The 14,605-nt window shown below is 40.5% G+C and overlaps 1 protein-coding gene across 5 annotated transcripts in view; it reads left to right on the forward strand.

The window, feature by feature from the left end:
• Positions 1–14,605, forward strand: part of CD99 (CD99 molecule (Xg blood group)) — an 81,950-nt gene that overhangs the window by 28,973 nt on the left and 38,372 nt on the right. For 3 of the 5 annotated variants that reach the window (XM_077480808.1, XM_077480805.1, XM_077480806.1), the window contains exons 3-4: positions 11,232–11,261; positions 14,266–14,283. In XM_077480808.1, coding sequence (XP_077336934.1) covers positions 11,232–11,261; positions 14,266–14,283 — 48 coding nt within the window. The remainder of the gene's footprint in view (positions 1–11,231; positions 11,262–14,265; positions 14,284–14,605) is intronic. The other 2 variants (XM_077480809.1, XM_077480807.1) reach the window with 1 other exon arrangement.

A 14,605-nucleotide genomic window follows, 5' to 3' on the forward strand; every position in this document is an offset into this window, starting at 1 on the left:
GGAGTCTTGGAATTTCAAAATAACAATAAATGCTTTAATAGCGGCAGAACAGTCGCCCATGTGAAAGGGGCCTGATACCGTAGGAATCTGAGGGCCCTGCTCCTTGGAACTGTTGTGGACCTTCTGTAATGGTGGTCTTGGACCACAAAGGGAGGATCTTGGAGAAGCATGGACAATTTTGGTTAGTGTAGAGGATTGGTTTATTCCCCCTTCAGGAAAAGGTGTTTTTACTGCATTTATTTATTTTTTTCACTTAAGTTTTACTGCTGGGAGGGTGATCTGGAGGATTGGTGTGCCACTCAATAATTTTGGATGTGGGGAGAGATTGTTGTAAATCTAATAGGAGTTCCTGGAGCTCTAGTAGGTGTTCCAGGGTTCATGTTAAAAAAGGTTGAGAGAGGCTCTCTAGTAACAAAGTAATGAAATTGCTTTGCTCTCCAGCTTATGAATATAGGAGTAAAGTTACAAATGCAACACTTTATGGCCACCAGGATCTTTTCATGTACACATGATTGTCACTACTATGTTAAGTAGCAGAGTCAAATTAATTAAACGTGTATGTGTTGTTTGTCACAGTTTAGTGAAGCCAGTTCCAGGCTGTTTGCTCGGGATTAACACATTCCATGCTAAGTGAGGAGAGTGTTATGGGGGTTTATTTAAATAGAATGCGGCACAGAGACCTAATAAGCCATGAAGGTTGTAAGAAGAAAAAAAAAAAAAAACACGTACTGGTTTCTATCTGGTATTGCTGGAAGTGCATCTAGGCGAAGTGCACTATGGCATAGAGTTGGGGCACTGTATGTGAGGTTTTTGAAAAAACCCATTCAAATAGGTTACCTTAACACTGTGCACATTAACAGAGTACCTAGTTGTCAAAGGGACATTGCAATGATATTTTCCCAAAAATTGCTAATACCTTGGATTGTATCACTCAAAAGGTATATCTCAGGATGAAAATACAGTAGTTTAAATTTTTTTTTAAATGGCAAAGGGGTATTGGCATGAAATGTTCTTGAGAAGGGGGATAAATGTTGTGCACAATTGTGTCCTTTCACATGGCTATCATCGGATCGGTCATGGGTTTTTTTTTTTTTTTTCCGCTGTTGCAGAAACAAATCATAGATTTATAAAAGAAAAATAGAAAACATAAAACGGAACAGATGCTTACATAGGTCTGGAGGGAAGGAGGCCCAACTGGGAACACTCACAGGTCCAACAGCATGGAGAGAGCAGGTTTCAGCCGAATTGTTGACAGCGCCTGTAGGGGGGCTGAATGCGGCCTGGTCAACTTGTGCCCAAGCGTGAAGATTTTCAGAGGAGTTCCAAGCCCTACGCTTTCTCTCCTCTTCAGGAGTCTTTCCCTGCCGCTAGCTTATGTCCCTACCAGATGGGGTACCTGTCCCTTCTTTACTGACTCACAAAATGCATGGTAAGCCTGGGGGCCAGAGCCTTAAAGTGATTGTAAAGGTTTGCTGTTTAAAAAAAAAAAAGTTATACTTACCTTCTCTGTGCAAGTGTTTTTGCACAGAGCAGTCCTGATCCTCTTCTGGAGTGCCCCAGTGGCGCTCATGGCTCCTCTTCATCAGGTGCCCCCAGGGCCGCTGATAGGCCAGTACAACTGGCCCTGCTGTACCGGGCCTGACCAGCAGGGGGGGCCCGGGCAACCTGTACTGCCAATTTTTTTTTATTTTATTTTTTTTATACATAAAAAAAAAGTTCCTCCTCCACCGATCAGTGACTATCACCCACCGCCTCCAAATCTCTCTCTCTGTCTCTCTCTCTCTGTATCTCTCGTTTTAGTGGCACTTTACTGCTGTTTTCTTTTCGGCTGCTAGCGTGGTGCTTTTAACCCCAAAGAATTGCAAATGGGCAGGGGCGTTTTGGAAGCGCTGTATACAGTGCTCCCAGACCACCCAAAAGATGCTGTTTGCAGGACTTTTCTTAACGTCCCGCAAGCGCAACTTCAGTGTGAAAGCATTCATTGCAATGAATGGGAGGCGCCTTTACAGGTGCTATTTCTACTGCTAAAACGCCTGAAAACTGCCTCAGTGTGAAAGGGGTCTTAATGTGTATATAATACATTATTTGAAAAACCTTGAGGGTTTTCAACCCTTTAAAGTGATTGTAAAGACCGATGAGGATAAAAAAAACCTTTGGTGAGCTAAGTATGACATGTTTGTCATACAAAGGCAAAACTTTAATACAACCTTTAAATGGGCTCTGCCTGACCCAAAACGGCTGCTGCAGTCGCATGGGGCAGAAGCATCCAATTGGCTAGCTTTCCCAGTGACCCAAGAAACCATCGAGTAACCATGCTCCTTTTGAATACCTCGCCAATTGCAATGCTGCTGTGAACGAGCGTCACCTACAGTGGAGAAAGAATGTAACTGCCTAAAAGTGGTTCAGCTTTATTTGTTCGTTCATTCGCTGTCCTTTTTTCATCCATATATTTCCAGATTGTTTAGGGCAGATATACACCTTGCTGGTTTTTCTGCATTCTGGTAAGACCCCAAACCATATATGCTTCCATGGGCTTTCTTTTCAGTTTTTAGAAAACAAAAACGGAATCCTTCTCAGCGGTTGAGCATGCAAACTGGAGGCAAAAACACAACTGTGAAGACAGGCTTTTTAATCATGTAGGAATCTTGGGGGAGGCAAGCAGGGCTGTTGCTCTTCCAAGTAGAAAGCATTCCAATGTTTGCTTGGAGATATACATCCACCTACATACCAGGTACTTGGATGAACCTGGTACAGTCAATAGAAGTCCAAACAACCTCAACTGTCACCTCTACATTTAAAGCAATGGTGCCTCTAATGTAGGATCCTCCCAAACCGCCCAGTCACAGAGTAAGTCCACCTGTCTGTAGAGCAAATCAGGTTTTTCTACAAAAGAATGATTTCACAATAAACAAAAGAATTACCATGCCCTAGAGTGGTAAGATTATACAATAAAAACCTGACGGAAGCACTAATCTGCTTATTCACCAGGACAGGAAGCACCCTGACTTTCCCTAAAAGGGACACAGACATAAATATAAGCACTCTTTTCTTTGTAAATAAGGAGACGATTTAGAGCCTTTGTCATGTTTTGATTGTGGTGTGTGTCCCTGTTGGGCACATTCTTTTTTGCTTGTGTATGGTCACCCACTAGGACACACACCACAATACAAGTGATCAGATATTCTATAGCTTTGCTACCCAATCCAAATCTTCAATAAAATAAAGTTTGGAGCACCACTTTTGTTTACATGGTTGCCACCTGTAGTCATCTAGCTGATTGGATCCATCCCAGTTGGTTGCTTGGCATCACTTCCAATTTGACAGCCGTGTGGTTGTGCAGCCCTGAACACACACTGTTCCGTCAACTTTTCTAATGGTTAATGGGCATAATTGTCAAGATAAATCGAAGGATTTTTGTTTTTTTTGCATAGTTTTGATAATTTCATCTGCAGATTGACCCCCCCCCCCCCCCCGGTTCATGATGCCACGACTTGTCATGTGACATGAGTTGTGCCCCATTAATGGCAATGGAACCCTTCTAATCGGTGCGACTCAAGTCATTTCAACTTAGATAAAAGCTCCTGCACTACTTTGTTGCGACTTCAACAGGACTTGCATTGACTTCTGTTGAAGTCGTATGCAAGCCACGATGAAGTCGTGCAGGGATGTCAGATTCAAATTCAAGCAACCTTGAAGCCACAAGGTTGCTTGAATTTGAATCTGACATCCCTGCACGACTTCATCGTGGCTTGCATACGACTTCAACAGAAGTCAATGCAAGTCCAGCAGTGTGAACAAGAGCTAAAGGGATTAACTTGGATCTGCCGATGTCAGTTGAAGCAAGCAGACAAGTTTAAAAAAGTGGAGTGGGTGGTGGTGGTTTGTTTGTTTTTGTTTTTATTAATGATTAACCCCATTCGTAGTTTATGCTAATCAGCCCAAATTGACACTCTTACCCTTCTCCATTTAGTTATTTCCCTGCTAATTGTTACCATTTTAATATTTAAACTTTTTTTTTATTTTGTTAAATGTAAAAATTAACATATTTACACACTTCCCATTATAAAGTGCAAAATTGAAAGGGGGGAGGGGGGACGCTTTATTTCATTTGCAAAGTTACAGAAAAAACATGATGTACATTTATTCATCTGGAGTAAACTCATAGTTTCATAGTTTCATAGTAAGGTTGAATAAAGACACCAGTCCATCCAGTTCAACCTGAGTGAGTGTCTACCCCTATCCCTGTACATTGCACACTCACATTGGTCCCTACCCTCAAGGAGCCCACAATCTAAGGTCCCCATTCATATACTAAGGCCAATTTTGGTCAGAGGCCAATTAACCTACCTGCATGTCTTTGGAGAAACTAACCCTGTTTAAAGTGCATTTTGTTTGTGTTTTTTTATTTATTTTTTGTGTCTAAGGATTGCGGGGGGGAGGGGGCATTGTTGCAAGACGATATCATAAAGAGTGAGCCCAGTCTGTCCTTTTAAAAAATATATGTATTGCTCTCTTTAGTAGTGACAAAGATTATGCTGAATAAACTATAAGTACCTCGAATAAATACAAATAAACCGGTCTATAGTAGAGATCGATCAACTTTGCTACATTCAGCCTGCCCATGTATGGTTTGAATCTTGGCCAGTTCCTGCTGAACCAGCCAAGATTGGAACCATCTATGGCTGACTTTATAAACCAAGGTAGTAGAACATCTGAAATCAGGACAGGCATCCATCCCGATTCCCGAGCCTGTAGAATTGTGTTTGGAAATCTTCACACAATTTTGAATCACTGTTAATCATGGACTAGATTCTGTATCAATTTGTTGATCATTGTTGGTATACACCGATTATCTGACAAAGCTCAGTTTTCTAAACATGACCTGATCATAAAACATGACTCTTTAGGACCTCTACACAAGAAAATAGAGCTTCAGAGCATTTTTTTTTCTATTTACAATAAAGCTTGCTTGTTGCCTTCTCTACTTTGAGGAGTGTCTCATGGCTGTCTGCTGCTGTCGTCTCTTCTAGCTAAATGCCCATGAGGTTTCTGTAGAACCTCTAAGACTGGTCATCAGGGAATGCACTATTTGAATAAACATTTTTTTTTTTTTTTTTTTTTCTTTGTCTTGATTTCTATATCACCATCTGTTTACCAGACTGTTTTCCCAACCTGCTATAACCATGGAGTTAATCTGATCATATGACAAATAAGTTACAAATGTTGCAAAAGCATGAACGTTTATTATGTAATTCAATGAAACTGCAGAAGGACCAGATGCGTATTTTTTTCGTAGTCTGACAAAAATAACTTGGCAGCACGGTGGCTAAGTGATTAGCACTTCTGCCCAGCAGCACTAGGGTTGTCACTTTTCGATGCCCAACTACGGCACTACCTGAATGGTGTTTGCATGTTTTCCTTGTGCCTGTGTGGGTGTACTCTGCTTTTCCTCCCACACTTTAAAGACACGTTGGTAGGTTAATTGGCTCCTGTCTATTCTGTATCTACCAAGTGTATGTATGACTTTAAGGTAGGCCATACATGGCTTGGATCTGGGCCGGTTCAGCAGGAACCAGCTGAGATTCAAACCGTGTATGGGCAGGCTGAATGTACCAAGTTGATCGATCAACTTTGGTACAACCAGCATGCTGTGTTTTACCTGTGATTATCGCTAACGGCTGCTACAAATGCTGGCTAGCAATCACATAATTCTGTATCTATTTGTTTTTACATAGAGGTGTGTCTTTGTTTTGCGTTTTGGCTTGGCAATGCCTTGATGGGTTTGCTTTTTATCTATTAAAAAAAAAAAAAAACCTGCGCCACAGATGTGACTCTAAATAAAATGGACCAGCTATGTTGATCTAAACTGGTGCCAATATGTGTATTGCACCACGTGAATTGTGTTTTTGTACTCATTCATTACATGGACCATAGGCTAAGTAATGCTAGCTTCACGTCTGTGTGCATGTGTTTCCCTTTGCGGGTCTACACCCATTGCTGCAACCATTATTCCTAATGACATGCCGCACACACTCGAAATGGCTCCAGCACTAGGAACCGCAGTTCTTGTGTGGGCTGTAAGTCCAGAAATGGTGCAGGGACCTTTTTTTTTTTTTTTTTTTTTTTTTTTTTTTTTCTTTTGTGTTTCAGGGGGCATGGCAGCCCATTCATAAAATGAGTGAGCTGCTGTGTTCACGAAAAACAGTTGTTAGGCTAGGTTCACATTAATGCAGCTCTAATAGACAGTAATCACTGACTGCTGCCCCACGTCTGGGTCCAGCCAACAGGAACTTTTTAGGCATTTGGAAGAGGGAAGAATATCGCAGTCCCATACTCTTACCATCTAAGCCTCCTTTAAACCTAAAGCTGTCCATATACTGAAGGAGACAAATTGGTTGCTTTCCCCATTCATGCTAAACAGTGTGGCAAAACCTTATTATTAAAAAAAAAAAAAAAAACTATATCTCTATATCTCTATATCTTCTATATCTCTATATCTTCTATATCTTCTATATCTCTATATCTTCTATATCTTCTATATCTTCTATATCTCTATTTTTTTTTTGTTGATAGGGTTGGTATTAGAGAGGGAATAAAACCCTGTCATGCTTCTTTTGCTGTCGGTGTCCCAAGCTAGGGAATTCACTTTGTCCTGGTGTTCATTTCCACCAGAACGGATAGTGTGGGAAAACCCAACATTTTGAGTTGTCACCAGAACAGGAAAACAAGGCATTTGATACAGTTCCCTATAAACGTTTACTGTACAAAGTAAGGTCTGTTGGCATGGACCATGGGGTGAGTACATGGATTGAAAACCTGGCTACAAGGGAGGGTTCAGAGGGTCGTGATAAATGGGGGAGTACTCGGAATGGTCAGGGGTGGGTAGTGGGGGGTCCCCCAGGGTTCTGTGCTGGGACTAATCCTATTTAATTTGTTCATAAATGACCTGGAGGATGGGGTAAACAGCTCAACCTCTGTACTTGTGGACGATACTAAGCTAAGCAGGGCAAGAACTTCTTCGCAGGATGTGGAAACCTTGCAAGAAGATCTGAACAAATTAATGTGGTGGGCAACTACATGGAAAATTAGGTTTAATGTAGAGAAATATAAAATAATGCATTTGGGTGGTAAAAATATGAATGCAATCTATACACTAGGGGGAGAACTTCTGGTGGAATCTAGGATGGAAAGGGACCTGGGGGGTCCTAGGCTCAGCAATGCCAAGCTGCTGCTATCTACTAACAAAGCAAACAGAATATTGGCATGCATTAAAAAGGAGATAAAGCGATAGTTCTCCCACTCTACAAGACTCTGGTCTGGCTGCACCTAGAGTATTCTGTCCATTTCTGGGCACCAGTCCTCAAAGGATTTACTGGAAATGGAGCGAGTACAAAGAAGGGCAACAAAACTAATAAAGGAGGACATTTGTTATGAAGAAAGTTTGCGAGCACTGAACTTATTCTCTCTGGAGAAGAGACGCTAGAGAAGGTGATATGATTTAAATTTACAAATACCATACTGGTCACCCCGCAATAGGGATAAAACTTTTTTGCAGGAGGGAGTTTAACAAGACTTGTGGCCACTCATTAAGATTGGAAGAAAAGTGGTTTAACCTTAAACCACGTAGAGGGTTCTTTACTGTAAGAGTGGCAAGGATGTGGAATTGTGGGAGCATCGATGGGGTGTGTGTGTGTGTGTGTGTGTGTTTGGGTGTTTTTTTTTTTTTTTTTTTTTTGTTAGTTTTTTTTAAGCACCTGAATGACGGCAACATACAGGGATATACAATGTAATACTGACATATAACCACACATAGGGTGGACTTGTTTCTTTGTTACATAGTTGGTAAGGTTGGGGGGAAAAAAAAGCATTTCCAAGGGAGAATAAATGCTCATTAAGTCTAGGGAGAAGTATTACTAGTAGTATGTTATCTGGGAACTTTTGAGTGGCAAAACCAGAGTGCAAAGTTCCTGCTTGTGGGTGGTCTCCTGGATTCATAACTCGCAATGCAAGGTTGTACGTGAAGGAGGCTGGAGTGCAACCATGCACCTGAACAAGGAGGCAGCGCTGAACTGGTCACATGGATAGAGGCAGCATGAAAAGCTATATTTTTAGCTATTTTCTGAAATTCAGCTTTTGCTAAACCCCCCCCACCAACCCTATCCAAAATGAAAGGGGGGGGGGGGAATTAAGGTTTGTATCTTGATATACATTTAAAGGGGAGTAATCCGCACAAATGTAATATTTTATTGATGGGTAGAGCATGATAAGCGACTTATCTGATTGAGCCCCTGACGTCCTACATCTTGCATATTCCAATAGTGAGATGTCCCTGACAGCTCAGTTCTGTTCAGATCTCTCACCAATAGGCTATCCAAGAGAAATCACTTTCAGGTGGTTTAACCCTACAACATCTACCAAAAACTGAAATATGTCAACTGATCTCATGAACCCATGTACCTTGGGTTGGCTTATGCATTTTACACAATGGTTTTCAGAATTAAAAAGTCAATGGGGAAAAGGAAAAATTTGAATCAAACACTTTTCGTTGTACTCCTAAACTTTGAAAACCAATCTGAGAGGCAGACCTCCAAAATCAAAAACAGTTGACAATTGTGGTGTGAGGAAAATCTGCTTTTAATTATTTAATGTTCACAATTGGTTACAAACTGAATGACTAACGGGAAATAAACCCATGACTAAAACCTCCCCCTTTTTATTTATTTATATTTTTTAAATTTTTTTTTAGTATGTCAAGTTTTCTTAAAGGGAAACTCAACCCCTACTAGGGTTGCCACTTTTTCTTCAAGCCAACCCCGAACAATTTAGCGGCACACCGCAAAAACGTTTTAATATAAATTTATAGGATTGTAACAGACCTGGGGCACCTTTTGGGCGCTCCAAAGAGAATAGTAATTCTGAGCACATAATGCCCTCTCGCTCTCCTATCAGGCCCTGTTATGAGCCACATTCCTATCTGAATATTGTGTCCGGGTTTGAGACGGACTAAAACCTGAACTGTCTGGGTGAATCCTGGACAGGTGCCAACCCGAATACCTACCTAGCTAAATTAAATTTCTTTCCCCTAGTAATTGTTGCTGAAGTCCAGCATGGTCCTCCTTTCAGCCCAATGTTTCTCTTCATTGCTGTACTCCTATGCTGCCATCTTACACGTGTACAGACATGCTGTAGGACTCTCTCAGGTCTGTTGGACCTGCCAAAGCGGCTCTGTATGTCTGCACACATGTGGAGCTATGTAGAACACCCCCCCCCCCCCCCTTCACATACGCTGTCATGTGTTGGGCTAGGTCCTATAGGCTGGCAGAGACCCTGTGCTTTCTGGGTGTGTATGTGCAGCTCTGCAAGGTCTTATTGTTCCTGTGCGGTCTGCTCATGTGAGTAATTGCGCTGCATACATCATCCTTGCCTAGTAATATATGTGTTTTGTTTACAAGAAACAATTGTGTAAAAGGGAGGTAGGAGTCAATGGAGGGCAAGTCCTATTGGCGAATCTTCACTTTTTTAAGATGGATTTGATAAACTACAAAGTGATCTCATTCAGTTTTCTCCGTCGGGTTAGAAGGCTGTGTACAAGTCTGGTCATCGTTTGACTGTCATGTGATTTAAAAAAAAAAAAATTCTCCTCCCTAAAAATAAGTCAGGAGATGAGTAACTCTTCTGTAATGCTCCACCCAACATTAGTCAGAGACACATTCCTGTATGCGGTATCTGTTCACTGAGAAATCAGTACAGCTCTGTGACTCTTGTGTGCGTTAGGCCAGAGCTTTGCAGAGTCTCATTTTTAGTCATAAAATTCTGTGAAAAAGGAAATTCAGTGCTTGAGCTGAAACCTATTGAGTCATGTAAAAGCAAGTAATTAACTTTTCATTTTAATAGACTATTTTTTAATCCAGCAGATCTTTTATTTTTGTAGTTGGAATATAAAGTAAGTTGCTTCTAGACACAGCACAGGTTTCCATGAGTCCTGCTTCTAGGCACATCACACCCCACCCCATGTGTGTGTGTGTGTGTGTGTGTGTGTGTGTGTGTGTGTGTAATATGTTCCTTTGTGCGCACACACACACACACACACACACACGCGCGTGTGCTTAGGAGCAGAACTCTAGGTGACCTGTGCTTTGCACATTGGGGCTAACTGTGGCCTGTTTTGTGCATTGGGCACCACGGCTCATGTTGACCTACACTGAGCATTGACCACTACAGATCCTTGACCTGCACTGTACATCTGGCACCAGGGCTATGACCTATGCTTTCTCTAGCACCAGTGGTTATGGTGACCTTTGCTGCACTTCTAGTACCAGGATTCTCTATGGCCTATTCAGTGTGTCTACCGCCAGGGCTCCCGGTGACCTGAGATTGTGCGCTTTACACCAGATCTTGTGTCCAGTGAAGTCTGTCCGTCACCTTTTTTGGGTCTAGTCTTCACTGAATTATCTGTCAGGAGATGCAACCATCAGAAATGCGACCATCCAAGCCAACCTCCACTTCTTACTTCTCAAAATCATCACTTCAGTGTCGATATGATTGTGATCTCTTTACTACTGCACTGGGGTGGATTCAATAAAGGCAAATAGACTGTGCAATCCATTTTCCCCGGAGCTTAGTAAATGCGGTAAAGCTGCCAATTTCAATCACCCACACATGTGCAAAAAATGGGGCGGGGTGTGTGTGTGTGTGTGTGTGTGTGTGTGTGTTTTTTGTTTTTTTTTCCTTACACCTGATTGGTGAAGGTTCACTTTGTAAAAAAATACCCACGTTTACTAAGCTCTGGCGAAATTGAGTGTAACTGTATCTATCTTCTTTTTTTTTTTTTTTTTTTATGCTAAACAGTTGTGTGTGTGTGTGTGTGTGTGTGTGTCTCCTTCCCTAATTTTCATTCTTTGCAATGTTTAATGACATGTTTATCTATTTACTTGGTACAGCCTCATTATAATGTGTGGTGGTGTTTTTTGTTTTTTTTTATTATTTATTTATTTTTTTGTTTACCCTCAGAGGTATAATATTGGCACTAAAATTTTATTCTGTGTGGGTTTGTGCAGATACTGTATAGTGTGACCTTAAAATGTTGCCACTGTTTTATTCCAAAATATTAGTGTGGACAGGTTTTGCTGAAATTTTTATGTATTTTTCTCTTGTCCGTGCATTTGCCTCTTTGTACTGTACAGTATGTGTATTCATTATAATTTTTTTTTATTTTTTTTTATGTATTACAGGTCAAGAGTTGGATTTGGGCGATGCTCTAGGTAAGCAAGAAATACTAAAATGAAATTGCCAATAGGTGCTCTGAGGCTTGTCCTTAGAACTTTATTCACAGGAGGATCGAACAGTCTAAATATTTTAAAAGGTTTTTGATGGTCTTTTCTCAGATTACTCATGAATCCATACTATTGTCAAAGCAACAGAATTACTTTAAAAGAAGCTCAGCCTGTGAAATAAACCTGTATACATGGGAAATATAATTGAAGGATGGGCTTTGAAATGGTGGTTCCCATGGTGAAAATAATATGTCAAGATAATAAAGGTAAAAACATTTTATTCATGAAAGTGGTTGTAAACCCTTACAGACCACTTTTACCTAACAGGTAAGCCCATAATAAGGCTTGCCTATAGGTACTGGAAATATCTCCTAAACCTGCACGGTTTAGGAGATAATTGCCATATACTCTTGCGCTGACTTCATCGGCGTATGCGCACTAAAAGGGCACAATCGTGCCCTTTCTATAGGGCCCGTACCGTGACTGTCAGCTCATGCTTGGGAATGGCGTTACAGAGCCAGGGTCCATGGCCCCAGAAAGAGTGGTGAAGATGGATGCAGGGACATTGCAGGCTTCGTTTGCAGGTAAGTGGCACATAATGGACTAGTATGCAATGCATACTAGCCCTTTATGCTTTTTACTTTGCAGGGGAATAAAGGGGAAGTAAAACTCATCAGGGTTTACTTCCTCTTTAATACACATACTGTTAATAAAAAGAGAACATAGAGGGGCAAACAAGGGCCCAAATACGTTTAAAAACACATCACATAAACGTCAAGCATAATATCACATATATGGGGCGAAAATAACCAACATGTTTCGCTGTTTGCCGCTTCCTCAGGGCTTATTTCTCTAAATATCTGATATGTGTATAAACCAAACTTAATCTTTACATGTTACAATGTACATTCCAATATATATGATTCATTTTTGTTTATACACATATCAGATATTTTGTCTTGTATACGGAGAATTAAGCCCTGAGGAAGCGGAACCACCGTGAAACATGTTGGCTATTTCCACACTATATATGTGGTATTTTTTTTGGCTCTTGTTTGCCCCTCTATTCTATTTTTAATAACAGTATATGTATTGATGAATAAAACTCTTATCATTTTTATATCATCTTGATATAATTTTTCATTTTCACCATGGGAGCTACAATTTATCCTTCAATTATTTTTATTGTAATTTTAGTGTGAATACAAAAATATTTTCCTTCTTTAACCTTTACCGGGCTGGTGCTCCCTAAGGTGTGGAGTGTGTGGGACATTGCTTTCCCCTCCGTATTAAGCCCTCACGGGCTTATAACTTAAACCCGTATACACTTTTTTTTTTTTTTTTGTTTTTTTTTTATTTCCGGTGGCAATTTCATGTTTTCAATTGCTGAGGCTTTGCTGCTTTCCAGTTGCTTCAGTATTTCCACACTTCTGGGTGTATGAATACCTGCACCTCCTGCCTGCCGATGGAGGGTCAAGTAGTTGATCCACTCAAAAGGGTTGAATACCCACAGTGGCCAGCTGCATCACTTGAGGACCTGGGTCGCTTATAAGAAAAGTATAGATGGGCTTCTTTTACACGCTAGACTTTCCCTATAAAGGACCCTTTAAAGTGGCGCTAAACCCTGATTCTCCTCTTTTCAGGTCCCCCACTGGCTCTTCCTCTTCAGCCAGTGCCCCCAGTAGCAAGCTGCCTTTTCTGGGGGCACTGGTGCATGCTCCTGCTGCTCTAAATTTTTTATTTATTTTTTTTTTTTTTACAACTTTCTCAAGGGGCAAATGTCAGCTCGTTTCCATACATTATTTCCAATCCTTTGAATGGCTGGGCCCCTTTGCTGTGTGTCAGCTACGGTCCTCTAATCCCGGGATCAATCTCTATGTGTGAGCTCCTACAGCAGAGATATATTCCAGATCTCCTTGAGGAAGCTGGCTTTGTCCTGCGAAACATGTTGGGGACCTTTTATGAGATCTTCCCTATGACTAACTTGGGATATAGCCATCAACCACTGGCATGACATGTAAAAAAAAACCACTGTTTAAAGTGTTTTAAACAGTACTTATATCACAATTTTTGTATTTTAAAATGTCTTGTAATGTGGTGCATAATAAAAATGTGACCACTTCTGCTTTTTTTTTTTTTTTTTTTTTTTTGTGGCATGCTAGTCTTATGTCTAAAATGAGAGGTTACTCACAATGCGAACATTTTTGTACGACAGAATACAACGTCAAAAGTGACGTAATGTGTTGCATGTGTCATTGTTTCTGAGCATGTGTAGTCCTTGTTCTTATGATTTTTTTTTTATTTTATTTATTTATTTATTTTTTACGAAAACCATACAAATGAAACAACAATAAGACATTGAGTTCACATCCGATGACAATTTTATAGTCTGCACATCCACATTTTGTCTAACGGAAAAGCAAAATTGGCCATCGAAAGCACCGTACTAACGATCCAAAAATGGCAGAAGAGCTTGTCGTACAAATTTTTAGTCAGCTCTCCTAGATGGTAATTCTGTTCAATTTGGAGAGATTGCATCCACTTCTGGAGATGCAACAGGAAAAGGAAAAGGCAAATCTCTCCTGCCTGGACATAGGCCTTTCAACCCTGCTCAGTATGGTTGTCACCCCAGAACAAGAACTGATTTTTTGGCAGAGTTACCAGCTTAAAATAAAGGGGGGGGAAAACTATAAAACAAAAAAAAAAGACTGCAGCCACTATATAGGGGCCAATAAGCAGCAACACTGTACATTTTTGTTCTTGGGTTTGAATATGTTTTAGTAACTTAAGCCATGGAATTCCAACGAGAGCACTTTATTAATATTTGCATTAGCTATCTGGCAAATCAAGTCAATATAGTAATTTTTATAACTGCCACAGTCTAGCTATAAAATTCCAGACTAAATCCACTGTATAATATAATGTGTGTACTAGTTATCTAGCAAATTAAGTCAATATAATTTTTTTTTTTTTCTTTTCACTGCTTCTATAGGTGAAGATGATCCCACAGGTAAGCTCTACATTGGTCAATTAATTTATTTGTGTGTGTTTGTTGAGATTCTGCACATTAATAGCGCATATACGATAGCGTGCTCAGTTTGCTGTGGACACGGCCTGTATTTTCAGTGAGCGAACTCCCAGGATGGCTTCATTCATAGTTACTACGTTTGATTCATCTATTTTTTATTTATTTTTTTTCTTTTGAAGATAAATCCTGAATAAGATGGGGTGTTCTCTGTAACAATGAATACTAGATGCTATCTGGGTCCTCATTGTCATTCCAGAACTAATGTGTCCACATACTTGTGTGAACAATGGTCAAAGCACTGCAC

Source organism: Lithobates pipiens, unplaced genomic scaffold, assembly GCF_037356315.1.
Source record: "Lithobates pipiens isolate NorthernLeopardFrog02 unplaced genomic scaffold, aLitPip1_a1.2 Scaffold_16, whole genome shotgun sequence".
Taxonomy (NCBI): domain Eukaryota; kingdom Metazoa; phylum Chordata; class Amphibia; order Anura; family Ranidae; genus Lithobates; species Lithobates pipiens.